The sequence below is a fragment of the Chelmon rostratus genome, chromosome 12 (assembly GCF_017976325.1).
Source record: "Chelmon rostratus isolate fCheRos1 chromosome 12, fCheRos1.pri, whole genome shotgun sequence".
Taxonomy (NCBI): domain Eukaryota; kingdom Metazoa; phylum Chordata; class Actinopteri; order Chaetodontiformes; family Chaetodontidae; genus Chelmon; species Chelmon rostratus.
In genome coordinates, this window is record NC_055669.1 from 21,580,189 (window position 1) to 21,607,069 (window position 26,881).

General features: G+C 40.8%; 1 protein-coding gene across 1 annotated transcript; it reads right to left on the reverse strand.

Annotated features, from left to right (window-relative positions):
- LOC121614662 (protein piccolo-like) lies at positions 1–25,879 on the reverse strand. The gene is made up of 49 exons (XM_041948650.1): positions 25,835–25,879; positions 21,876–21,928; positions 21,730–21,756; positions 21,562–21,630; positions 20,835–20,885; positions 20,245–20,325; positions 19,927–19,986; positions 19,771–19,827; positions 19,171–19,236; positions 18,556–18,633; positions 18,412–18,462; positions 17,263–17,367; positions 16,983–17,054; positions 16,831–16,899; positions 16,189–16,257; positions 16,016–16,078; positions 15,792–15,863; positions 15,570–15,632; positions 15,380–15,460; positions 15,201–15,269; positions 14,721–14,792; positions 14,013–14,072; positions 13,810–13,866; positions 12,938–13,006; positions 12,635–12,706; positions 11,880–11,945; positions 11,719–11,790; positions 11,410–11,469; positions 11,251–11,313; positions 11,096–11,161; positions 10,948–11,016; positions 10,765–10,836; positions 10,235–10,300; positions 9,201–9,272; positions 9,035–9,100; positions 8,690–8,758; positions 8,530–8,601; positions 8,371–8,442; positions 8,212–8,274; positions 7,474–7,536; positions 7,324–7,383; positions 6,975–7,046; positions 6,484–6,546; positions 6,149–6,211; positions 5,655–5,729; positions 5,175–5,214; positions 4,936–4,987; positions 4,257–4,671; positions 1–3,418 (listed from the first exon to the last, which is right to left on the reverse strand). The coding sequence occupies exons 2-49, from the start codon at positions 21,921–21,923 to the stop codon at positions 1,757–1,759; spliced, it is 5,094 nt and encodes a 1,697-aa protein (XP_041804584.1). The 5' UTR covers positions 21,924–21,928; positions 25,835–25,879; the 3' UTR covers positions 1–1,756.
- Between the last annotated feature and the right edge of the window lie 1,002 nt (positions 25,880–26,881).

Sequence of the window (26,881 nt, forward strand, 5' to 3'; positions counted from 1 at the left end):
TCTATTTAATAATAATTTATTTGTCCAATAAGAAACCAGCACCGTAGAAAATAATATTTACCCATATAAAATTACATACAGTGAACATGTGAAACAGAAGACACCAGACAAAGGGAGGCATTGCACAATATTCCAGAAACATGAAGTGACATAAAAAGACAAAGGCAGCGTCGGTTTAAAGTGCACTGAGTGAAAATCTGATTATTTCATGACAGAAATGGACATTATTATTCTACCACTCTGGTTCATTTCCCAGGGAAGCTTCTGGACAACCTGATAAAACTTTCTCTCTTGAGCATGTTCACACTCACACTGGTCTTTCAGTTAAATACAAACACGGGTCCACTAGACAACACAATACACACAGTACGTCCACAAGAACGACACAAAATGAACCTAAACAGTCCAACTGGGAAAAAATGTCAAATTTACCCTGAAACACCAGAAACATAGAAAGTAACAGACACCATGTAGAAATACATGATTCACACCGAGGTTTTAAATATATATTTAAAGGTGTTATATTTCTCACATCAGAAAATCATTATTATAAAAACTAGAGCTTCAGCTTTCAGTTGCAAAAAAAAATTTCCGACCTGCACAGGTTTGACTCGTAGTGGTTGTATCAAAGACACTGATGCAGACAAACGCAGCTTTTCTCTGTTTTCAACAGCCAGAAACTCACAGGGTCGTAATTCTGAAATTAAAAAGCTAAAAGGTTTGATAAACAGGTTTTTCAGCAATGAGCAGCAATCAGTCATCACTCATAATTAAAGGAGAGACTTTTCCAGGTCTACCATAAAACATTAACATTAGCATACATTGACGTTAGCATTCCATACGTACGTTGACGAGTTACTCGTTCCTCCTGTTCCTACTGGCCGTGAAGAGATGCCTTTGGAAATGTTCAGCTGAAGTTAATGTGAGGCTTCAGTGTGAATTTGCCGGGTGGTCTCCAACCTTCTTCTGCATTTATTTACAGTAACATGTTTCTGAGAAAATCCTCAAAGTGTTGTTAAATGTGCTGTTAATTGTTTTGTTTGATTGAAAAGCAAGAAAAAAATGCCTGTGGAAAAATAAGAAATGCTTGTTTTCATCAGTCAGATGGAGGGGCGTGTCAGTGTCTGTTTGATTGACAGCAGCTGGACTAAAAAAAATCCAAACCTAATCTGAAGTAATGTAATAATTCTGTATTAAAGGGATAGTTTGGGTTGGGAGAAGCAGAGAGTCGTACCATCACAGACTGCTGTGAACAGGGTCGGCAACAAAACACATATTAGCCACCTAAAAAAATCTTTTATCAGTTTAAGTGTACGCTATACATTTTGAATATTTCCCCTCATCATCAGACTGATATCGCTCTCTTCAATGCCACGTTCCAAACCAGACTCCTTTGACGTTTTACCTCACAGAACAGAGGAGCTGCTGGTCTTCGCTGCCTCGATCGGTTAGTTTATTTGTGTTATAGTGTGACTTCAGTGTTTTGAAACGCTAGTTAGGATTTAGCATAGTCACACAATGACACAAAAAACTAACCAGTCGAGGCAGTGGTAGACCAGCAGCTCCTCTGTTCTACCAGGTAAAATTAGTATTTTTGTCCATTGAGTCTGGTTTGGACCGTGGCTTTGGGGAGAGTGACGTAACGGCTTCAGTTCTGATCAGAAAGAGAAATCCCGTCCAGCAGTACACTACCAGGGCTCCTGCTGCTCCTCCACTTCAATAAATCCAAACTATCCCTTTAACATAACTTCTCTAGTTAAATATACAGTCCGTCTTCCAGCAGAGCGCTGGATCGCGCTCGAGATCCTCGCCGGCTGTGTCCATGCTCTCCATCCCTCTCACCTCCTCTCCTCTCTCTGTCCCTCCTCTGACTCTCTCCATCCTCTCTCCTCTTCCCCCTCTCCTCCTCCTCCTCCGCTCTCTCAAACTGCCTCCTCGCGCTCTCAATCCTGCTCCCTCGTTTCTCGTCTCTCTCCCTCTGCTCATCATGCGGGGCTGCTCCTCTCCTGTAGTGACTCCTCTTCGAGTCAGACTCCTCGCTCCTCCGCTCTCTCTCCGAATGCTCCCTCCTCGACGCCGCTTCGTGACTCCGATGCGAGTCTTCCCTCGCCGTCTCTCTCTGAGCTTCTCTTCCTTCCTTGCTGTCTCTCTTCTCCTCTCTTTTTGCCATCTCAGCTCTCCAGTCCCTCACTCCTCTCTCCTCCTCTGTCCTCCTCCTGCTCTCCATCCTGTCACTTTGTCTGCTGCTTCCTCTTTCCTCGTCGTGTTTGCTCCCTCTGTCACTCCTGTGAGGTCTGTCTTTGTCGCTCCTGCTGCTATGCCTCCTCGTACTCCCACTTTCCTCCTGTTTATTCATCACTCTCTCCTCCTCTCTGCTGCTCTGACTCCTTTCACTTTCTCTCTCTGTCTTGAGCCTCTCAGAAGTTGCTTTTCCCCTCCGGTCTTCTCGTTTTGACTCGTCTGATCTGCTTTTAATTTCCTCAGGTTCTTTCCCAGTCTTATTTTTCTCTTTCCCCCTTTCGTCTGTCTTTTCATTTTTTCCACCGTCTCCTTTTTCTGTGTCTCTCTTGCTCTCGTACTTTTCTTTCGCGGCTGTGATTCGGTTCTCAGTTTCTTTGTCCTTCTTCCTTCCCTTCTGTTCATTTAAAGCTTCCTCTTTGGCTGCTTTGATGGTCTCAGTTTTCTGCCCTTTTTCCACATCAGAGATGTCAAACTTGCCTTCTCCCTCACCCTTCTTACTTTCCTTCTTTCCCTCTTTCTTAGCATCTTTTTCTCCCTGTTCCTCTTCCTTCTCCTTTTCCTTCATGCTCTTCTCCTCGTTTTTCTCCTTTTTATTTTTCAAGGCTTCCTTCTCCATCTCTTTACTCTTCTTCTGCTCCTCCTCGACCTTCCTGTCCAGTTTCTGCTCCAGGAGGTCCAGCTCCTGCTCCAGCTCGGCCAGCTTCTTCGGATCCGACTCCAAATCGTCGTCAACTTCCACCTCTACCTCCTCGATCTCCTCATACTCCTCCACCTCGATGCCATCCATGGTCTTCTGCAGCTGCGTCTTCACCTTGTTCAGCTCCAGGAGGCCGTCTTGAAGTTCTTTACAGACGTCCCGGATCTTTTTGGCAAACTTAGTTTTGGCGCCCTTACGGAGCTCGTGGGAGTCTTTGGCGAGGAAGAAAACATCCAGAGCGAGGAAGAGGGCGGACATGACGCCTGTGGTGACGCTGATGGCCTGGGCAGCTTTGGCGGCGCCTCCTGCCGCGCCTAAAACCTGCACAGTGCTGATGAGCTTATCCGTGTTGATCATCAGGGCTTTTCCGGCACGGCCGCCCTCCTTCATCACGTGCTTGAGGTTGTGGTTCAGAGCCTTTTTGGCGGCGCTCTCCGAGTATTTCTCAAAGTTCCACTCCTGCAGGGTGTCCATACCAGCCTAGAGGAGGCACCGAGACAAAAGAGGAGGTAAGAACTGTATCACTTGTTTCCTAGAATGTCTCACCATATATAAAGTTTCAATTCAAAAACAAAACTGTACTGAAAATTACCTAATGTTCTTCCTGTGATAAATTCATGAATAGTTAAAAAGCCTGACAGATACTAACAATGATATCAATGTTGAGTTATAAATATTGGAAAATATATACATTTTTAGATGGATGTCATGAATAAAAAGAATATATATTTTCCAGTTGAAAAAATAATAGTAATAATAATTTCTGACTTATTCACAAATACAATCTATCTAAAGTGAGCTAATAATGGCTGATAAATATTGGTCTGCTCTAGTTTTCACACTTCACCTAAATATGGACACAAACTGACCTTATTTAACCAGGTACACTTTCAAATGTGACATTTGACTGGTATCTTTTGGTTTAGTGGTGAAATTTTAAGTTTATTGGTCGACTTTTAATAAAAAATAATATAAAAATAATCATTTAACAAGCAAAAAAGCGAATTTTTGCTGTTGAGGACTTGCTGACTGCTCCCAGTGGGCTCAGCGATGGAACGCTAATATTCAAATTGCGTCTACTTCTCTGAAGAACCCCAAATATAGTTTTGGACGTGTCTGATGAACCAAACTTCACTATCCAATCTGATCACATCTGACAACAATTGACCTTTGTCTGTCTTTCTTGTCTTTTGTTGTTTATTTTTAAACTACAAAGCAACAACTTTTTTTAATCTCTAGTTCTGGTCTGGTCTGGACCTGTATAATGTCACCTGCAGCAGTTAGTAGTAACACCTGAGATTCAGCTACATCTCCTCACCTGCACGAACTCCAGACACTCTCTGATGTCTTTGATCTCCTCCTGGTAGCCCTGGATCATCTTCTCCAGCTTCTTACGGTCCATGTTGGAGTGAACTGTATCTGTGATATTGGCCGTCGCTGAGGTGATGCTGCCCGCTGTCGCCACACTGATGCCCACCGCCGTGACGATAATAGAGGCACCAAAAGTGAACGGCGCCAGGATGAGCCCTGTGATCGTTGCCACGCTGCCTGCGACGCTGGCCACCCCTCCACCCACAGCAGCTGTCACCGTTTTCTTGTGGAATTGATCTGAAGCGTCGGCCAGAGCCAAAAGCTCCAGGATGCGATGCTGTAAGGACGCCCCCCGCTGGTTGAAGAGATGCACGAACAGACGGGCTGCCATGTAGACGCGATCAGCTGCCTGCTCCATCGCCCTGGAGAGACACAAGTAAAGGTTTGATACTGACGAGATGGTGTATTTGTTACGTTTTAAAGTTGATAAGTTTAAAATTAGATGCTTGTAAGCCCAAAACAACAGGTGGACACAGAAAAACATCCCAAAAACATTTTAATTTAGCATCTGAACACGAAAGCTGACAAATACTGAACAGCGGCTTTCTGTAGGGTTCAGCAAGATACGTTTAGTAATTAATTTATTATTATATCAGATTTTTGAGCACAGAATAAACTGGTCTTACATTTCCTCCTCATCCTCCTGGAAATTGGATGTCTCGTTCCACTCTGTCCATCCTGCAAATCAGCAGCCAAAATAAAACAGTTTAACGAGCACATACATAAAACAGTATTTTGTTTCAGGAACATTAATTTTTGTGTGTTTTCTCCACTTTCCCTGACATCGGTGATAATTCTACCAGTGAAGCAGCACAACAAACAAACAGTCCAAACAAATGAAGGCTGAACACACAATCATACTAACCTTTGACTGTGTTCCACCACTGCATCAACTCGTCACTTTCCTGAAAACAGAGACCTTTGTCAATGAAAAGACAGCCTACACTGTTGGTTGCACATATGCAGTCAGAACATTAAGTGTGCTTTCATATCTAACCTGTTTGTACAGTAATTACCCCCCCCCCCCAATATTTATGTAGTATCTACCTGTTTGTTGTCATACCTTGAATTTGCAGTGAAGTGATATTAATAATACTCATAATTAGTTATTTCAAACATTAAAATACACACAATGCACACATAAGAATCAGTAAAGTGCTTAATTACTTGCTATCAGTGAGAGGAATGTGACCCCCACGTTTGTTCACTCCTTTTTGGTTTCTTTCTAAAATGTCAGCGTAAACACGAACCGGACCAGAATTAAAGTACAACAATATATAATTTTGTCTTTTGTTCTGGACTAAATGAACTGAACTACAGGTGTGAAAGTGCCCTAAAAACACACCTGCTCAAGCTCAAGGGGGTTGTCTTCAGAGGGGTAAGCAGCCATCTCCACCGGCTGGACCTCTACTGAGCTCTCCTGGAAAACAAACACAACACCACAAATTCAATTTGAAGGGTTAGTATCTACTTGAAACATTTATATACTTTAAATATATACTGTTATTATCTTACTGCTCCACGCTGGCTGGGACTGGCTGTGCTAAGGTTTGCATTAGTGATTTAATTTGCAGATTCTTATATGATGTAATGTTTGTTTAAGGGTAAGTTTAAGATTACCCTCACTTATTACAGGTGTGTTACTGAATGTTCAGACTATCTGGATCCAGTTTTGTTGAATTTATTATGTAACTTCACAAAATGTCATATTAATAAATAACAGGCAAATGAAACAAGGCAATAATAAACAGATTCTAGTATCAGGTGAAGTCTTGATTTGACATTTGTGAACCCCATTAAATGTTTTTCTGTATATCTGCGTTATAATATCATGTTTACCTGTGCTGGGTTCATGTCCTGCAGCTCAACAGTCTCCTCAATAATCGGCATCTGGTCTGAACTCTGCAGTGAGAAAAAAAAAAGAACAATGTCATTAACTCAGTAATAAGCTCAGTTAAAAACTAAGCGCATATTAATAATAAAAAACAGTAAACAAGTAACGGAAATATTAATTAAAAAGAGGATGAAGCATGATTGTAGAGATGGAACATGTGTATCTGTGTCAATAAAATGACTCCACTCTCTGTGGAGATGCAGTTGAAGAACAGGAGCAGGGTACGAAACAGCACAGTGAGTAGTTAACTGAAAATCACCTGGAAGGGCTCAGTACTTACCTGAGAAGTTAAATTTAGCTTCGGTATTTTGGGAAGAGTTTTCTTGACTCGGAATGATACAACCTGAGAAAATAACGGTTTGTCAATGAGAAAAGAACTTTAACGTCAAAGCACAGCTGGGCGATTAATCAAATTTCATTTTCAGTTCTGGTTTTGGTTCAATATTGAGGTGTCGTTACTGTCCAGGTTATCATTTGATCCCATGTGTGGATACAGTCTGCAGTAATCTAACCCACCGAGTGGCACAGCTGCTGAGTTACACTTTGGTTGGCTTTGTTCAGCTTTTAAAGAGTCAAATTCAAGCACTTTCAAAGTACCAAAACCAAAAGGTATCTAAACCCAACATTTCCAGACTATCAAGGCCTTTATCACTACATCTACATTCAAATTCAAATTCAAGCATATTCCTACTGTAACCTTGAAAACGTAGGCACTTTCCAAACTTTCAAGACTTTGTTCAAGCTTGTTTAAAGTCAACGACTACAACTCACTCGTCTTTTTTTCTTGATGGTTCTCCTGCGGCTCAGCCCGCCTCCTTCCGGGGCCTCCATGTCCTCCCTCTCCTGCAAGAGAAGACCGAGGTTGGCAGCAGAGATAATTGTTTAACAGCTGCGCGGACACATGATCCAGGAGTTTATAGGGATCACCTGACTTGCTCTTTGTATTTGTACCTACTATGAGCATAATTTCACATCACACTGCTAATTGTGTTCTTTATACATTTAGAGCATCTTCAGTTTCAATTTCAGATGTACAGATTAGAAATTAAACTGCATCAAAAACCTAGTTTTCTCTAGATTACTACCACTATAACTACTGTCTATTTGGTCTATATCGTACCTGATGTTCAAGTGTTTTGGGCGTCCTTCTGAAAATTCCAACAAACCCTCCTTTTTTCTCCTGTTAAACAAATAAAACATGAAGCATTTAAAGTCACAAAAAGCTGAAAATGAGAGGATACAGTGTAATAACACGCTCTACAAGACTCACCTTTGTGGCACTCGAAGCTTCAAACAGATTATCGTTACTGGCCGACAATTCATCAAGATCCCCCTGTAAAACAAAACAGAGCAAAACATGAATTCACTTTCTTTAAATATCAGTGTAAGTTATCATCACTGAAACATTTGGGTAGAAGCTCAACACCGGGTCAAAAACCTACTCAGATGTTTAAAAGTAGATATAAAACTGTAAAATCTATTTTATATGTTTGCCACATTTCAGCAGACAGACGTTGTGTGATAACGTTCATCCTGTGCGAATCGGCCTTTCTGTGATTTGGGGTCGTTTTGTTGTTTTGTTTTGTTTTTTTTCACGAAAACTGAACTGAACAAATATGAGATTTGATCACAGCTCATAACATATTGCAACGGTGAAGTCATCAAGTCACAGTCGACAGCTGTGAGATCGGCTATATTGAGGTTAAAATGAGTGATGGCAGACAAAAGGTTGTCGCATTCAAGTAGAGCCATGAAGCATCTGTTGCTCGACATGAACGAGCTGCAATCATGTATTTGTGTTTGCAGAAAGTCGGTAAAACAACTCTAAACTATATTTATGTGGCTGCTGATGTTATGCAGAGCCCTGACATATCTGGAGGATAATGTTAGTAAATAAGAGTAGAAAACAGACTTTAGTTTATCCCATTCATTCCATCCTCTCTAACATATTCCATGAAAGCATACTGTCGCTCAACAAGTGCGTCCACAGACTCGGAGTGGCGCTCACCTCTGCGGTTTCGATGAGGCTGTCGCAGCTGGTGGACAGTTCCTTTGTGTCACTGAGCGGATCCTGGAAGGCGTAAAGGAACTTTTGTGTTAACTTGCTGAAGCATTTCATCACAAAAAATGTAAATGAGATCTTAAGTTTAAAAGTTCGTCCGCTCACCTCGGTAGCGATGGAGCGCGGAGCTGGTTTGGGAGACTTCTTGAAGATCCCTGCCAGTCCTCCAGTCTTCTCCTGAAACAGAAGAAACATTCACACGTAAACAATCAATAATCAACCGCGGAACGGAGAAAAACAGGCTGCGACTGCGATCATTCACACCTTTGATGTGGTTGTTTCTAACAGGTTTTCACAGCTGGCAGATAACTTCTTATAGTCGCCGGTGTTCAATTCCTGAAACGAAAATAAAACATAAGACAGAGTGTCGCAAATACAAAGTATAAATCAGTATAAACTTGATGTGAAAGAGTCATTACTGCACCTCGTCTGTTGTAGTGCCGTCTGCTGGTTTGGGAGTCTTCTTGAACATGCCACTGAAAATACTTTTCTCCTAAAAACAGACATTAAACAAAGTGACAGTAAAAGCTACATCATCTGTTAATGTAATGTGTCAATGAAAGTAAAAATAAACTTTTTATTCATATTTTAAGTGTAGACTAAACCAAAAATAAACTAAACGAGCTTAAAATATTGTAAAATGTGTATTTTAAATGTACATGAGAAAGTCTGCTGCATGTTAAAGTGCATTTGAATAAACATTTGTTAATATTTTATGGCGCTGACGTTCCTTTGTTGGTTCAAAAACCAGCGTTCCTCACCACTGTACCTTGGTGCTGTTGTTTTCAGACAGACTGTCATTACTTGCTGTCAGCTCCTTCTGGTCGTCTTTGTCCTAAAAGAAGAGAAATGGACAGTGTATGAATATGTACGATAACTGCCGCCGCACACAGTGATGCTAACAGTGTAGCATGAAACTAGCCTCACACACTCACCTCTGCAGCTGCCTCATCTCCAGACGCTTTGGGTGTTTTCTTGAGAAGTCCACCGAACAGCCCGCCTCTCTCCTGATGAGTGAAATTGCAAATGAGCCATTAACAGTTTCATTTTGGACATTTTGTTCGTAATTTTCTCTCAATCGGCTCCTGAAGAGTGTGAAAGGAGGCTTGAAAGATTAAACAGATGTGTTATTATGGTTCTGCTGCCTGGTACCTAAAATCACACTTTATATGACTGTCAGTTAAAGGATAACTTTCGTTTTTTACAACCTGGACCTTATTTGTAGCATTAAATACGACCATTTACTCACCCAGACAACTTTGGTGGCATTTGGAGTCGTTTTGAAGAAATTAGCCCCAGAGGAGCGGCGCGTATATCCGTATAATGCGAGTACTCGGGGCATCCATGTGCAGCCTCAATGTTACGCATAATCTGCGGCGAAACTCGTTCATATTCCAATATTTTGTTATGATATGCTGGTGCTGTTCCCCTCTGAGCCGGCGGTCGGCTAGTTTAGCTGTAGTTTGGCACAGCTATGGTTCGTTATTGCGTGTTCGTAGCAGACCGCCACAGAGTCAGCCGTGTTGTGGCTGGCTGCTTGCGGCGTTAATGACGTCATCCACACCAGAGGTAGTTGTCTAGAGACGCCAGATGTTGATAACATGCCACCACGGGCTCAGAGGGGAATAGCACCAGCATATCATAACAAAATATTGGAATATGAACGAGTTTCGCCGCAGATTATGCGTAACATTGAGGCTGCACATGGATGCCCCGAGTACTCGCATTATACGGATATACGCGCCGCTCCTCTGGGACTAATTTCTTCAAAACGACTCCAAATGCCACCAAAGTTGTCTGGGTGAGTAAATGGGCGTATTTAATGCTACAAATAAAGTCCAGGTTGTAAAAAATGAAAGTTATCCTTTAAAGCCCTGATTCCAATAGAGTTGGGACGCTGTGTGAAACATCAATAAACAAAGAAACATTGTTGTCAGGTGTAACAGAGCGTCACAGGTCTGACACTCACCTCGTCAAAAATGTTATCGATGCTGGATGATCTTTTGAAGATGCCAGCCAGGCCGACTTTTTTCTCCTGAAACACAGATTTTTGTTATTTTTCTCAAGCGAGCACATTCAGAAACAAAAGAAAACCTAAATTGAATCGACAGTCAAAAGTTAGACCTGCTCCCAAAGCGAATCAGCTCACACTGTGTTTTCAAAATTGGGTATTAAACTTGGTACGTGGTCATCCACAGTGTATTAATGACATGTAAAGATGATGGTGATGGACACTGGAAACACTGGAGGATGTGTGTATTTGTATTTGTCATCTTTTCTAGTTTAATATCCTCTACTTACCATTTGTTTTATATGTTTTGTGGTTTTTATTTAGTTGTCAGCTCACTGTAGAGCACAACAGGAACAACAACAGGACGAACTCACAGATACCATCTCGTACGACCTGATCTCTGTGATCAGGTTTCAGTTCGTGTTGACGTGACGGCAGCAGACACAGTAAAACAGAGAGGAAGAGGGTTTCTTTTAAGGCTGAAGTACCTTCGGGGCGGCGGCGTCAGACAGATTCTCACAGCTGCCAGATAAACGATTTTCACTGTTCTCCTCCAGCTCCTGCATTCAAACCAGAAAACAGTAAATATCTACTTACTGCAAACAGCGACTCCGCCCTCCATAACAGGAAATTTAACGACTGATTTAATCAACTGAATCAAATCACAGTACCTTGTATGCTGCAGCTCCTTCCGCTGCTTTCTGCGGCTTCTTAAACATGTTGCTGAAAATACTTTTCTCCTGAAAGATAACTTGGTGTCAGTGAACTCTCAGTCAGAAGACGTTCATCTAGAAGTTTTTGTTGCGTCACGCTGCTCACCTTAGTGCTGTTATTCTCAGACAGGTCGTCATTGCTGGCCGACAGCTCTCTCTGAGCCTCGCTGTCCTGAAACACACAAACGGATGCTTTATGAAACAGGTGAAATTGTGCGCAGGATTGGAAACTGATCGCACCTCCTGCAAACGCCAACTCACCTGTGACTCTGTCGCTTTGGGAGTCTTTTTCAGGAGTCCGCCGAGCAACCGTCCACCTTTCTCCTGATGAGACGGACAAGAAAAGGCTTTGGGTTGAGCTGTGAGAGTTTGAAGCATTTACAAAACTGCTGAAAAGTCATTAATCGTCTTTAACCTGACCTGTTTGTTCTCGCATAAATTCTCATTACTGGTTGAAAGCTCTTTGTCGGGAGATTCGTCCTGTAAAAAGTGAGCAAAAGTTTTAAAATCTGTGGAAAGAAGGAAATGTTACCTGAATACATGATTATAATCCTCACACAGGTGAAAAGGTGACACCGTACCATCTGCTGATCACGTTAACAAACAGGTAATGTGGCTTTACAATTTAAACATTTTCACAAGGCTGAAAACAGAAGAATGAAGGTGAAGGTGAAGAGTTTGAGGGATTCCACTAACACACGGTGATATTGCCATGAATCAAACTTGTACCTCCTCAGGTTGAGCAGCTTCTGCAGGTTTCGGAGCCTTCTTGAATATTCCACTAAATATTCCTCCTTTTTCCTGAAACAGACATGTTCATGCAGTGAGTTCTCTCTCTAAAACTTAAGTTATTCAGGCCTGTTTTCTGAATGATGCAGAGAAAAACTCACCTTGGTGCTGTTCTCAGAGGGAGCGTCACTGCTGCCTGAGAGCTCATCGTCTTGTGGCTGTTTCTCCTGAGAAAAGATGAAAACAATCAGAACCGCAAAACCTTTTACATTTAACTAAGAGTGAACCGAGCACACAGTGGTTTTTTTTCATAGTGTATTTTGTTTGCAGGTCTTGGGGAGAACTACCTGTGTGACACACGAGTCAGCGTCACTCAGGTCTGAAGACGACAAGTTTAAAAAATGTATTTTTAAAAATGGAGTCATGAAGAAGTGATCTTAACAGGCGTCTGCAGCCTGCTCCTCATCTCTGAGGTTAGCGGCTCGAGGCTACATTAGCTGCTACTAGCATAACACACCTGAATCTCTGACTGAACTGTGGGTGGGCAAGTTGAATTGGTTATGTTGGCACCAGATTTTGAAGAGGAAGAAGGATGCATGGAATAAAAAATATGATATCTCTGGTTCTGCTGTATCCATTTTTGGTCTTTTATTAAAGAACTGTCAATCTTGAGTCCAACAAGGTTCTAGGCATACTATCCAAAATCACTGGACTCCTCATTCAAAGGGCATTTTGCAGGTAGTAAGAAGTGTATTCATCCCAGGATCTGATCAGGATTGCAACCTCAGCTTCCCCTGGAGGAAACCTGGGGCCATCGAGTCACCACTTTACTGGCATGACATTTTGACAACGTGCAACTTCAAAAGCGAACAACTGATTTACAGTTTTAGAGTACTAAAGAGAAGACATGTCTTACTTCCTCTGTGGGAGGATTGTCTGCAAGTCTGGTCGACTTCTTGAATATTCCACTGAACGCGCCTCCTTTCTCCTGAAACACAGATGACACAGTTATTTATTTTATATGTCATACTTTCATTTCCTCTTCCAGACATACAACATATGGATCCATTACAACTACAATCACTTTTTAGAAGAAAAGGAATTAGAGACGAAATATAGAAAATGTATACAATGAAATCATATCTTCCTGTAGAGCTGCAACCAACAATTAATCTCATTATCAGTGATGCCAGAGAGAGTTTTTACTTCGAAAGCTGACCTTTGTGTTGGCGGCCTCAGACAGACTGTCATTACTGGCTGAGAGATCTTTCTGTGCTGACAGATTCTCCTGAAACAAGAATTAAAATAGTCAGAAACAGAGAGCAGCTGCACAGGAGATGGTAGATGCTTAAATACGGCAATGGTTCTCATGTCACAGCCTCTCAGCACAGGCAAGAACATGCATCATACTGGCTCCATTTGGTCATGCTCTAAAGCAGCTGGTTCTTTTTCAGGATTCAACAGGGTTTAAATTCTGTTCTGTTCATGGAGTCTCTACAAAAGGGGTGCCAAACTTTTTCTGTTGTAATATATATAGTATAAGTATGCTTTTATTAGTGTATAATCACCTGAACGTCAGAATTGTGTGTTTTCTTAGAATGAGCTCTCTATATCTACAGAGGGAGCAGGTCTTCTTTCACGGAGTCCGCCATGTTGCACCTCCATGTTTCTACAGTAGCCCTGAATGGACACGCTAACACTTACTCTAGAGAGCCTTTTTGTGTTTGTCCCTCACTACTCTGACTGCAACCTCACCGCTAGATACTGCTAATGGTGGGCCACTGGTTGAAAGCAATGTATTCTGTTGTATTGTTAAGATGAAAAACGGTACAAACTCAAGTTCCCTTAACTGACTGACTTCCTGTGCAAAGTGTCACTCTGCCTGCTATGCTTAGATATGAAATATACTAAATAGGGATTCTACATATTTAAAGAGCATTTTACCTCAAAAGAATAAAGTAAAGTTTATTGTTTTCCTCATAGAAACATCTGGGCCAAATCCATCCTTGTGGCGGGCCAATTTTGACCCGTGAACCCCACTTTGGGCAGCCCTGGTCTACGTGAAAACTGCTTGTGTTTGAGTAGCTGTACCTCTCCGGTTGTTTTCGGAGTCTTTCTCAGGAGTCCGCTGAACAAACCGCCTTTCTCCTACAGACAGCAGAAAACACGTTGAAGCAAACTGACGACTTATTTTCTTTAGTTTAATTTTTTCCTCGCACTTGTTTGCCACGTTAGTCACGGTGACTTGTGGAGTTTCTGGGGGAGGATCTGCCTCTTCCATCACGAGGACTCACCTTGTTCTCCGACAGGCTGTCAGTGCTGGCAGACAGCTCACCGTGTAACGGCTCTGCGCCCTGAACACAACACAAGTGTTACTCAACCTGTGAGAACATGAAGGCTGAGCGCAGCTACATGAAACCGGTTACTGACACTAAACTCGTTACGGCAGGAAGGCTCATCAGGCTGTCAGAAGAAAAGTAAATTTACACTAATATAAATACTGTAATTAAGCACAAATTCAAGGTTCTTGTACTTTATTAGAGTAATACCATTTTACGCAACTTCATACTCCTAGTCCACTTCATCTCAGAGGCAAATGCTGTACTTTTTACCCCTCTACATCTGTCTTAGGGCGTCAGTTACTTTTTGATTTTTTCTGATAAATTGAAGGATTAAGTGTTTATTCAGTCGTGAAAATTCTCCAACAACTCTTAAGCTAAATGAATGCTGGAAAATGCATCGTCACAAAGCTGAAAACAGGCTGATGCATTGCTTTAAACTACCCAACAGTATGTGCAGTAGTTTCAAATGAGCTTAAACATCTGCAGCAGTAAAATGCAACATGCCCATTAACGCAGCAGTAATATTAATCCAAGAACATCACATATAATAAGTGAAACACTGGCAGGGATCGTTTTACTGCACTATGAGTACTTTTACTTTTGATACTTAAAGTGAATTTTGCTGATATTTTGCAGATGTTAAATATATAAATGCTGTACCTCGTCCAGTCGGGGGGCTCCTGACAGTTTGGGAGATTTCTTGAACATGCCACTGAAAACGCCGCCTTTCTCCTGGTTACATGAAGAAGAACTCATCGTCAAAAAGCTTTTCTTTGTTTCAGTTATTGGTTGTGAGAACGCTTTGGCTAAAATTGCTTCACTGAGAGTTTGTACTGGACACAGGAAAGAAATATGTAGAGACGGCAGTCATAGATCTGTGTAGTTCATGGGGATTAAACATTATTTCTAAAGAATGCACCACTGGAAACAGCACAGCAACGGTAAAGAGAAAGCACCAATTATTATCATTATTTCCGTAACTTTGTGAAATGCTGTTTCTACTATTAATGTGCAGTTTGGGCTACATCCAAACTGCTGTTCCGCTACAACACATCAGGCTGGGTGTGGATTTGGGGTGTTAGCGGACAGGATGTTGTCCTTATTTCAGAGTAAATATAAGATTCATCCTCCTTTCCTTACATTGGTGGCGCTGTTCTCAGACAGACTCTCTTTACTGCCTGATGGGTCCGTTTGCGGCGGCTGTTTATCCTGAAACAAAGATAAACGACAGCGGTTTGATGAATGAACAGTGAAGATCCCTGCTGACGATCACTATGACATTGTTTACTCTCTGATCTTCAACATTTTCGCACGCTGACCATTTTTACCTGCCCAGGTGTTCCCTCTCCTGGAATCTTGGGAGACTTTCGGAGGATCCCGCTGAAAAATCCTCCTTTCTCCTGTTGACATCAGACAAATTAAATTTGCACCGTCAGCGACTGCTGCTGATGATTAAACTGATAATGCTGCTGCTGTTATCCAATCACAGATGAACACTTCTGAGCTCACCTTTGAGTTTTCAGACAGATTATCATTACTGCCTGACAGACTATCATGTAGAGATTGTTGGTCCTGGAACACAAAATGAACTGGTTCAATGTGATCATCAGGCCACTGGATTAAACTAATGATATGATTAGATTTGATTAGATTTGATTTGATTTGATTTGATTTGATTTGATTTGATTTGATTTGATTCGATTCGATTTGATTCGATTTGATTCGATTTACCTCGTCAGTCTGAGCAGTTTCAGTTGGTTTCGGAGACTTCTTGAACATCCCACTGAATATTCCTCCTTTTTCCTGAAACAGACACGAGCACATGCTCAGTTATGGAGGATTTGTTTTGGTCAAGGTCAGGTCAGTGTGGAGCCTCTATCAGTCTGTGTTCACTGTAATTAAAGGTAACTTTATCTTTGCTATGGCAGCAGGGAGTGTGACACAGAGCTGCTCACCTTGCTGTTTTCAGACAGACTCTCACTGCTGGCAGACAGCTCACGACTAACACTCACGTTCTCCTGAAACACCAACGGGACACAAGAGAAAAGTGAAAAAACACACACAATCAAAACTTTTGTTGTTGTTGTTGTTGTGTTTTAAGAAGGAAGAAGCCATTTTCGTCACTCACCTGTGCAGGTGTCTCATCCGGTGTTTTATTGGATTTTTTAAGGATGCCAGAGAAGAAGCCTCCCTTTTCCTACAATAAATGATCAGTACAGCACGTCTGAGCTTCACTGTGCAGAATGACGTTTGACACGAGGAGGCTGTTTTCACATTTATCTGCTGAAAGTGGAAAGTTTCTCTGTGCTCACTGGAAAGATTTGGCCTGTGAGCATGATTTAGTTTTGAAGCCAATCCTGGTCCAATACTCAACTTGAACAGGTGTGATGTGGAAACTCGAAGCCTCCAATGCACAAACACTGAGAATAGACTTTTCAGTGGATGTAGTTCTAACAATTTTAATAATAAAAATAATAATGGAACTTTTTTTTGGAAAAAAAAAAAAAAAACATATCAGAAACACATTATTAGTCGAAGTCCAGTGTTTTTTATATACACCTAAATACGTGTTTGGCGGGGATCTTTAAGATATAGAAGGTATGTGGTTTAAATAGTTGCTTGGTGATTATACCAGATTGCCCTTCTGTAGCGCAGAAGAGCAAAAAAATAAATAAAAATGGAATTGGTGCATTAAAACAGAGTCAGCGTCTGTGTGGACTGACACATTTGATAAATTTAAAGCGTATCGTTCCACTAAAACAAGACCTACGTGGGGTTGTTCAGAAGCTTTCTCCTCTGCTTCTTCTGCATCTTCAGGGTCACTGTCTGCTTTGCTGACCTGACAGTGAGCAAAACGTCGAGTAAGAGGCTGAAAGTGAGAACGTACGATCAGAAAACGAGCAGAAAAAGACTCGATGTTACCGTCACTGCGGGAGACGGTGATTTCTCTCTGGGAGTTTTCCGGAACATTCCAGCGATCAGACCTCCAAAGTCCTGACGCGAGGTTGAAAAAAAAAAAATCAGATGTTAATCCATCGAATGACTAACTGCCTTCCCCAGACTTCTTTATTGTGCATTCAAAGTTTTTAAAGAATAAATTTCCACTTTGTTGTTCCTTTGTCGCTCACACAGCACAGCAATGATTCTGTTTGGAAAAAGCAGAACTGGCTCGTTCAGTCAGATGCTGCTGTTCATCTCTTACCTGTTTGGGTTCTGCATTCTTTTCCTGCTTGTTCTTTTCTGCGGATTGTTCCTTTTCTGAGCCCGCGTCCTCTGTTCCGGGGTCTGGACTCGGCTCTGTGCTGGCCTTAGAGAAGAGACGACAATCTTCAGCAACAAAACGATCATCCTGAATTTATCATCAATACAACCTGACAAGAGAAGGCGCTAATATTTCAACTATGGGCTTAAAGTTTCATAAAGAATCATCCTATTCCTGCCGGTCACCTCACCATCTGTATTTACAGCTGATTTATGGATACAACAGGCTAAATTTACAGTGAGGATGAATGTTTTAAGGTCCTAAAAGTTGCATGTGACTTTGCTGATAATTGTGAATCGTCACAAATTTTAATTCCTTAAAGAGAACAAAGTCTAACCAGCGTTCCCAGCAGCAGCTGGAAGAAAACTGGGGATGCAGCCTTTGTCAATTACACGCAGAACTCGCTCTCTAAATATTTTTAAAAGAATGTGTAGTAGAATATGTTGCTACGACTCTCCTGATCCAGACCTGCAACTGTTACAGTATGCGCCTTAAAATGTTGTATTTTACTTATTTCATGCATTCAATAATAGTATTCAGTTGGTTATATTTTCCAGCTTATGTTACACATTCTCTCATTTTTACTGGGATGCAGTAAAGGTAACTGAAGCAGTTCGAGGAAAACCAAATGGGACTGAGACATGAACACCTCAGAACGCAGCACTGTGCAAGCACAAGGCCACATGTGTCACTGTGTAAAGTTGTGAAGCTGCAGGTTTTAAATGCTGACAGTGAGGTGCTGTTTCTACACAGAGAGATGACAGGAAGTGAGTGCAGAGACAGAGGAGGACATGCAACAAAGATCCCAGACTGGACGCTAACTGGCTGCAGTCCACAGTCAGTGCTGAAGCCACCAAAGGGAACCCGGAAATCAGATCATTTGTTGAGATTTGTCTGAGCCTCGTGCAGCTTTTTCACCACAGACAACACGCTTGAATTAAAAAACAACAACAGACGCGTCGTTACCACCACCATCAACACCTCCACCTCACAGGACACAGTACATCCATGTAGAAAGTCACTTGTAGACGCTGTAAAACACTGCAGCCACCACCAGCTGAGAACACCGAGGCAGACGGTGCTTCATACCTTCGGTGATGACTTGAATTGTAATCCTTTAATTACTCCCTTCAGAACACCCTGTCGAATGCAGTCACATATAACAAGCCAGTTGAAAACATGAACTGTGACACACACAAACACACACATATATATACATACACACACACACACCGGTTTGCTGCCGGGAGCCTGTTTGGCCGGGACATCATCAGTTTTTTCCTCTTCGGCACAGTCGTCGATCAGATAACTCTGAGGAGGAAAGAAAATCACACAAACATTCAACAACTGCTGATTAAAGGGCAGCAAAAACAAAAACACAGTCTGCTTTATACACAGAATAAGACCTTTTCGTCTATTTGAACACTATAAGACCCTTCTTTTCTCTGACAGTATTTATTCATTAAACAGCTAACGACATCGACTGATACTGATGAATGCTGCTACACACCTAATGTCTAAATACACAGTTTCAGGCGTGTACACACCCATGCAGAGTTAAGTGTTTAAATAAGCATGAACTATGGATATAGATTCAGGACTTGAATTCTCCTCTAGTGGTGAACAACATAAATGATGACTTAAACTGACTGAGCAGGTGATGTTTTGAACAGAGCCTCTTGTTTTTATCTGGAGAGAGGTCGCGTATGATTTACGTTTAAAGGTGTTCAGACACTGAAAGTATGGAGGGTGCAACGCGACTCTGCTTCACATCATGCTTTCCCCCAGCGTCTGTGCGCCCGCTGTGTAGATAACAGAGCAGAGAAGAGCTGCAGCTGAATCGCTTACGGTGAACGAAGATGGTTTCTCTTTTTGGCTCCGTCGAAACATTCCAGTCAGGGCCGTCGGGTTACTCTACAGCAAAGCACACGTACATGAAGGTGAAGGCATTTTATATACAACCCCGATTTTAAAAAGTTGGGACGCTGTGTGAAACATGAAGAAAAACAGAATGCAATCATCTGCAAATGAACTGTGTTTACTGACAGCGAAGTGTTCCTGAGCTCATGTATTAATCTCTTCATCCAATCAATCCATCCTCGCTGTGAACCACTGAGCCTTTCCAGGACGATTCATATCCAGTCATGATACTATCACCTGTTACCAATCAACCTGTTTACCTGTGGAATGTTCCAAACGGGTGTTTTTGGAGCGTTCCACAACTTTCCCAGTCTTTAGTTGCTCTTGTCCCAACGTGTTTGAAACATGTTGTTGCATCAAATGCAGAATGAGCAGATATTTACAAAAATCAATGAAGCTGATGAGGTCAAACATTAAATATATTGTTTTTGTGGGAGTATTGAAAAGATTAGCAAATCATCACGTTCTGTTTGAAATGTCTTACACAGCATTCCATCTTTTTTGGAAAAATGTTTGTACTTGAAATACCTGTTTGAAGTCTGCTTCATCTTTGGCAACTTCTGATTGGTAATTTTCTCTGGAACTCTGAAGAGGAAGAGGAAGGATGCTGAGTCTGCAAGCCAGGAGGAACAAAATATTTCATTGTGTGTGTGTGTGTGTGTGTGTGTGTGTGTGTGTGTGTACCTGCGTGTCCTCAGCTTGTACCCTCTGGCGCTGGCTGTATCTGGTTGTGGCGTTCAGTTCCTACAAACACACACACACAACAAAAAGGGAACAATAAGGAGGAGCAGGAACAGAAACATGAGACCTCGTGTAGCTCTGGATGATTCTTTACAGTAAACTCTTCTCACGCTGAACTACAGATTCACAATAATTTCAATCAGAAATCTTTGCTGACATAAAACAAACACACAATAACACTCAACTATCGAGCCAGAGACTGTGTGGAGGGTGTGGACTGATGAGTATTGTGATATCATACAGTATTTATGCGTACTGCACCTTTTGTGTGGGTCTGGGTGGAACCACAGGAGTTTCAGACGGTCTCTCTTTTGTCTCTGTTTGTATCAAGTTTCCATTAGGCTGAAAAACACACAAAAAAGTGAGAAAACACTATTTTGATCCATGAAGTGTATGAAGCAGTAATCATAAGAGAGTTTTTGCTGTGAATACACATCAAAATATGGTTTGACATGTAAACCCACATATTAAATCAGGATATTGATGTTTATTACATTGATCTATATGGGGAAGCTACTGTAGGATCATTGGTCAGTCAAATGATCTTTCATACCTCATTTTGACATTGTGTCTTTTTTATTAGGTTACAGGAAACAGAAGCAGGGGTCTGACATACTGACAGACCCTGACTGGAACTGAACCACAGGTATGACAGAATCACAGCATGTGTCTTAACCACTAAGCCATCACAATGTTGTTTGTTTTTAAATAAAGAAATGTCTGGCCGTCTTCAAAATTTTCCAGGATATTCTCCCACATAAAGACCTTTGTCACACATCATCCTGTGCCTCTCTGTGATTAAAGCTATACAGCGAAACACAAATAACAGCAATTTAAAAAACAGAAGGTACCTCCTTGTTCACTGCTGCTCTTTTCAAGCGGTATTGTGTTTGACTCAGTTCCTGCACAGAAAACAGAAATCTGCTTAAAATATTCGAGTCTCTAAGAAAATGTTCTAAAGTGGCTTGTGCTCTTTATTTCCTCTATTTCTTCACAGACTCTTGTACAAGATATTAAAACGTTGCATGAAAAACAGATAATGCATATTAAAAATTGATTTGTTTTCTTTCAATTTGTTTCTTTACAGCTCAAATCAGTTCTGATATCGTTGTGTTGAACCTGCCGGTGGCTAATTATAGAAGCCAGCTTGTATTAAAATTTAAATCTGGAAGAATCAATGAGGGCACGTCCTCATTGATTCTTCGAGATTTAGTTAAAAGCCGTTAGATTAAAGAGTGGAGTAGTTGGCAATCCTGGTTTTAAACTGACCTGTAGGTACACTAGGGTTAAGTTTTACTGTGTGATGTAAAATGTTCCAGGTGTGTAGAGTACAAAAACTGAATATAGCTTTGTTGCTGGATCTGGATTTGATGGATTATCCCTCAACTTTCCACTTTACACAGTGGAAAAATCTCCACCTGGAACCCAGATTATGTCGTTTATTTCAGTGTTACCAGATCTTAAATTGGCACATTGCACCTCCTGTAGAAGATAAACATTTAAAAAACACATTATAGAGCCCACAGAGAAACACTTCTGGTCTATTAGAGATCAGTCATGTCTTCGGCGAGCACTTACAGTGTCTGTGGGTCGTGGAGGCAGCAGAGGAGTCGGCCTCTCCAGTCTCTCTGGGTCATTTCTTTTTATCTGTAAAGACAGTTTAATTCAAGAGCGCTGCCTCGCTATAACAGCCTAAGGTCACTTCTAAAAACAAAGGATGAACTAATCAAAGCTGTGTTACCGTACCTCTGCAGGCTTTGGAGGAGGTTTGGGCTGTGAGCAGAGAGGAAAACATGTGGCACTGTGAGTGTATGTGTGATGCAGTAGCTCATTTTTCCATCTGTGGTTCTTTATACGTTCTACGATTTCAGTAAATCTGTAAATGTTCTCACCGGCTTCGGTTTCTTTTTGACTTCTGGCTTCATCATACAGGCCTCCATCCTGCCTGTAAGAGTGACAAAAAGAGGGTAAACAGGACCGATCACAGGTTTGTGCCTGAGATCGGAGCATTTACACTTGGACCACCTCTTTAAATGCCAACCTGACCAGCGGAAGTAAGAGACAAACCACCCTCTCCCACCCTCTGCACACAGACATTACGAATACACTTCATTTTGTTCACCCATTTAGTGCGAACAATCTACAGACCTCACCTGTTCAGAATGAGTACATACTGTGCATTCTGGCTCACTGGGGCACATTGTTAATGTAATTACTAACACCTGTTTATTTTCCTACTCTTAGAAGTGAAATTTCTGTTGTGAAAGAGGCCATTATCAACTAAACACTCTTTCAAATGTTGTCCTCTGTCTAAATTTGGAGGTCTGTTCTATGCCCGAGTCTCCCATAATCCACTTGGTGCCTGCAGAGCATTCAGTTAATCGACCGTTATGACCGAAATGTTGATCACTTTTTTTCTAAAGCCCAAAGTTGTGTCCTCAAATGTGTCTCGTCCACAGCCCAAAGATATTCAGTTTACTGTCACAGACGACTGAAGAAGCCACAAAATATTCAATCGATTAATGGACTAATCGTTGCAGCCGAACTTTTTAATACCAGTAACGATTCGTGTTGCCAGGATTGTGCATGTTCTTTCTGGCTCACACTCACAACTTAATGTAGCCTAAAAGGAACAGAGGCATCGTTAACGTCATTAGCTTTTTTTTTTTTTTTTTTTTTACATTTCATTGACTAACAGATTAACCAATTAATATTGGAAATAAATGGCAGATTATTTGATACTGAAAAGCCCGACTTCACTGCAATGCAACAGTATCCTCTCTGTTTTTCTATTTTTAACATTTTTTGGATCACAATGGGCTCCTGTGCCACAAAGTTAAGGGCCATGTCAGGTTTTAGCTGCACAGGCATTTGTTAACAGGAAATATTTGCTGGGTTTGGCCTTCTCGTAGGGTTTGTTGATAATAATAGAAAGAAATAATAATGCCATGTAGAGTCATGTCTCATCTGAATACAGGTTCAACATGTGCTCCATTGTTTCCATTACACTATTTAAAAGGTGGAGACAACACGCTTTTCTTTCCTTAGTCAGAATTACCTCCTGTGTGTTGGAATGAAACAGTAATTTTGCTCCAGTTATTTCCACTCTCATCTGTACTGAATTAAAAAAACCTTTTTAAAAGGAACCTAAAGGGGGAATATTGGATTTGAAGTGTCTGAAAATACATTCTGGTTCCTGTTATTGAATTTGAAAAATTGTATCCAAGAGCTCATTTACATTTGTTTCCTCTTTACTCTGACTTGAGTGAGCAAAATACTGCAAACTAACTCCTGCATACATCTGGTCACAATACGCCAGCAAAATCCAACTAATCCCTTTTTTCATCAGTGGTGAAAGAAGCCGTCAGATCCTTCAGTGAATCAAGACATATCACTGGAACTGATAGCATCAGCTGAGTAATCAATCAGCCAAAAATTATTAAGCAACAACTTTGAGAATCATTTTTGTTTTTATAAGCCAAAATGCCAAAAATTCCACTTTTTTAAAAGGTAAAAAATGTCATGATGTTCCTGACATACTGTGATTGTGCAAGGAATACACAGTATTTGGCTTTTAGACATTCCAACACATCTGAATATGTCATCTTAGGCTCAATTTTCATTATTTTATGATATTTTGTTGTTACAGCTGCAAGTAACAATTATTTTCATTGTCCATCAATTTGTTGATTAATTTCTCAATTAATCGTTTAGTTGTTTAGTCTATTAAATGCCAGAAAAATTGTGAAAAATGTCAATCTGTGTTTCCCAAAGCCCAATAAACATCCTCAAATGTCTTGTTTTGTCCACAACCCAAAGTTTACGGTCAGAGAGGAGTAAGAAAACAGAAAATATTCATATTCAAGAAGCTAAAATAACAGTATTTTAACTTTTTTCCTTAAAAATTACTCAAACTAATTAATTAATTATCAGAATAGTTGCTGATTCATCATTATCACCATTAGTTGACATCTAATTGATTAATTATTGCAGCTCCACAAAAAGTAAAAGTACTGCACTTACTATCAGCAGCATAATGTACTTTCAGTACATTTGCAATTTAGTACTTCATAACAGTCCATCACATTTAGAAGCTGATCATGTTTTGCTTCAAAATCTTTACCTGTAAATATCACCAGCAGCACAGTGAAAAAAATGGACTATAATGAGGCACAAAAATGGTCATTTTCAAGTACCTGAAAACTGTTGAAACACTTTAGTACTTTGCTGACAATTTTTTACAGCTGATCAGAAAAAACCTAATTAGTACTGGAAGAAACACGTGTTGCCGTTGTCACTTACTGTTTGAACATTTGGGGAAGTATTCAAAACACACATTTCCTACAGTGCAGCCTGTCGCGTTGAACTCAGCACCGAACATTAGCTTACAGGCTGCGACCGTTTAGCTAACGCTAGCAAACAGTTACACGCTAAAACTGAACCCGTCAATAACACGGACGGCAAATTGTGATTTACCGACGTTTAAAACTACAAAAGTAAGTCACGCTGATGCCAAACTCTCACCTACCGAAGATTTGAAGACACGTTAGCGATACTTCACGTTCAGTTTGTGCCGAATTAACATGAGAGCAGAGACGACTCCTTCACTGTCAACACATTCCCAGGAGTTTCTAAAACTTCACCACACCCGCACATCTGCACGCAGGAGGCATTCAAGTGCTCCTACGAAACTCCAAAATCACAGCCTTCGGTCACATCCGACTCAAGCGCTTTGGTTTGGTTTGTTTTATAATATACTAAGTGGTGTTGGATTCCTTTACAATGAGAAGTAAAAATATCTCTATATAATCCACAAAAAATGTCACAATGAAGAACGTCACGGAGTCAAAAAAAACTAATTTTGTCAAAATAACCTATTTTTTAAATCTTATTTCTAATCTTTTTCATTGACTGTAATTATATCACAGTCCACTTCACAAGACACATTGGAGGTTGAAGCATTTTATTCTATTTTAGCATCTGATTTATTTTTTGTTGTATGCACATTTACATATATGTATCCATTTATTTTACTTTATATGCTGAGCATTTTTGGCACACAAATTTCTTCTGAGATGACTAAAGTTCTACTATCCTGTCTCATCTTATGCTATTATTTGATTGGATTTCAGATCACAATGCATGGATTACGTTCTTACATCCAGTTTTTCTTAAGACAACATAAAAATGGTTCTGGGTTTTATTAAAAGAGTTACAGTAATATAGTTATTGAGAAGTTAGGCCTGTTTTACAAAAGGAAAATAGGGGTTTTAAGAAGAATGTCTTTAATGGCCATCAAAGTCAGATCGCAAAAAAAAAGGTTTGTCACATTCACACTGGCACTGATACATTTTCAATAATCAGCCCCAGTGTCAACATCCTGTTTTATCTGTAAATATGTTGAAGTTCACAAACAAAGCCTTTGCAATGTGACAGAAAAAACACAAAAATATGCATGTATGTGAAATAGAAGCATGCAATATTATTTGTTTACCTTACATAAAATGCAAAACAGTAATATGCACATCACTGTCGATGCAGTATTCATCATCTTCATTTAATGTTATCCACTCATGTTCACTCTGCCAGTTTCCATGATTTTCTGACCGCCACATTAAGCAATCGGAACATTTCCGACACCACCCAAAGGCAACACTACTGACAGGTCGAACAACGCATCTTAAACAAACCAACACACGCCCTGAAAGCTTCTGTGCCTCAAACCCTCACAGTGAAATCATCTGTTACATCATAAAGCGACTTTCTGCCACATGAAACATATTAGTGATTTAATCTACGTCTGGAAATTGTTTCTAAGATTAAAAACAGCACCGAAAGTCGAACATCTCACCTGGTTTTTGCAGTTGGAGAGGATGCGGATTCTGTCTCCTTCCTGGGTTTGTCGTGTCTGTGGACTCACCTGGGAGAGGGCGTGGCCAGTTTGAGGTCTACCTGTGCTTGTCGTGGTGAAAGAAACGCGTTTCGCAGCCCGCGTGACTCACCAGTTTCAGCAGTGACAACAACATGTGAATAAAAACCCAAAGGTGAAGGTGGGAGCTGTTCCTAAAATAGAAAAGAAAAATGCAGCGCTCACCTTGGCTGACACACTGTGACATCATAACAATGAAGTGTTTTATTTCTGATAGTTTCACATCACACATTTTAGTTTTCAGTATTATATTTGTTACTTTAACTAATTTAACAATTACATTCTCGTATAATGTTATGTCTCTAAATGATCTTAATAAATGCTGTTTCTAACCAAGACATCTCATCAATGGCAGGAAGATAATTCAGACACATACACACTCATATATTTATATATAGTATATATTATCATACATAATTTGAACCACACCTGCTGGGTGTGCGCACCAAACCCAGACCAGCACAGTGCAGTCTGTTGTGCTTGGGCGTGATTGTGGCACACAACAAAGTGACCGGTCTGTGGCTCTGCAGGGAGCTCAGAGTGATTTTATACCACAGTGGGCTTTGACTGTCATTACGGAGTGTACTAGTGTATTTTAAATATTCATCGTTATCCAATACTTCATTTACAGGCCTTAGGATTTCCCGTAACAGGTGTCACCCTGCGCCTGTCTCACTCCATGCAGAAAATCACTGAATGCGTCAGATTTTTGCAGAAAAAAATGGCAAAACATTGACTGTAATCTCAATATAAATTTAATCCTACTCTCATAATAGTGTTTATATGAGATCAAACCTGGATATACATTCTTCATCACGCCAAAACTGTAACAGAAATGCTGAGATGTTTGCAGGCAGCAGACTTCCATCCGTCGTGGAAATTACTGAAGAAGGTAAACAGTGCTGAAGGATTCTTTGACAAAGAAGCTTATCAGTAAGTGCACAGTGGTCGGTAGAAGGAAATGAAGTG

Coding starts and splice junctions, on each gene's coding strand:
- LOC121614662 (XM_041948650.1), bottom strand. CDS start 21,923: ATGGAGGCCTGTATGATGAAGCCAGAAGTCAAAAAGAAACCGAAGCCG. Junction 10,301..10,764: donor CTGACGCCGCCGCCCCGAAG/GTACTTCAGCCT, acceptor TCTGTGTTTCAG/GAGAAAAAAGTCGGCCTGGC. Junction 7,537..8,211: donor GCCTCATCGAAACCGCAGAG/GTGAGCGCCACT, acceptor TTTGTTTTACAG/GGGGATCTTGATGAATTGTC.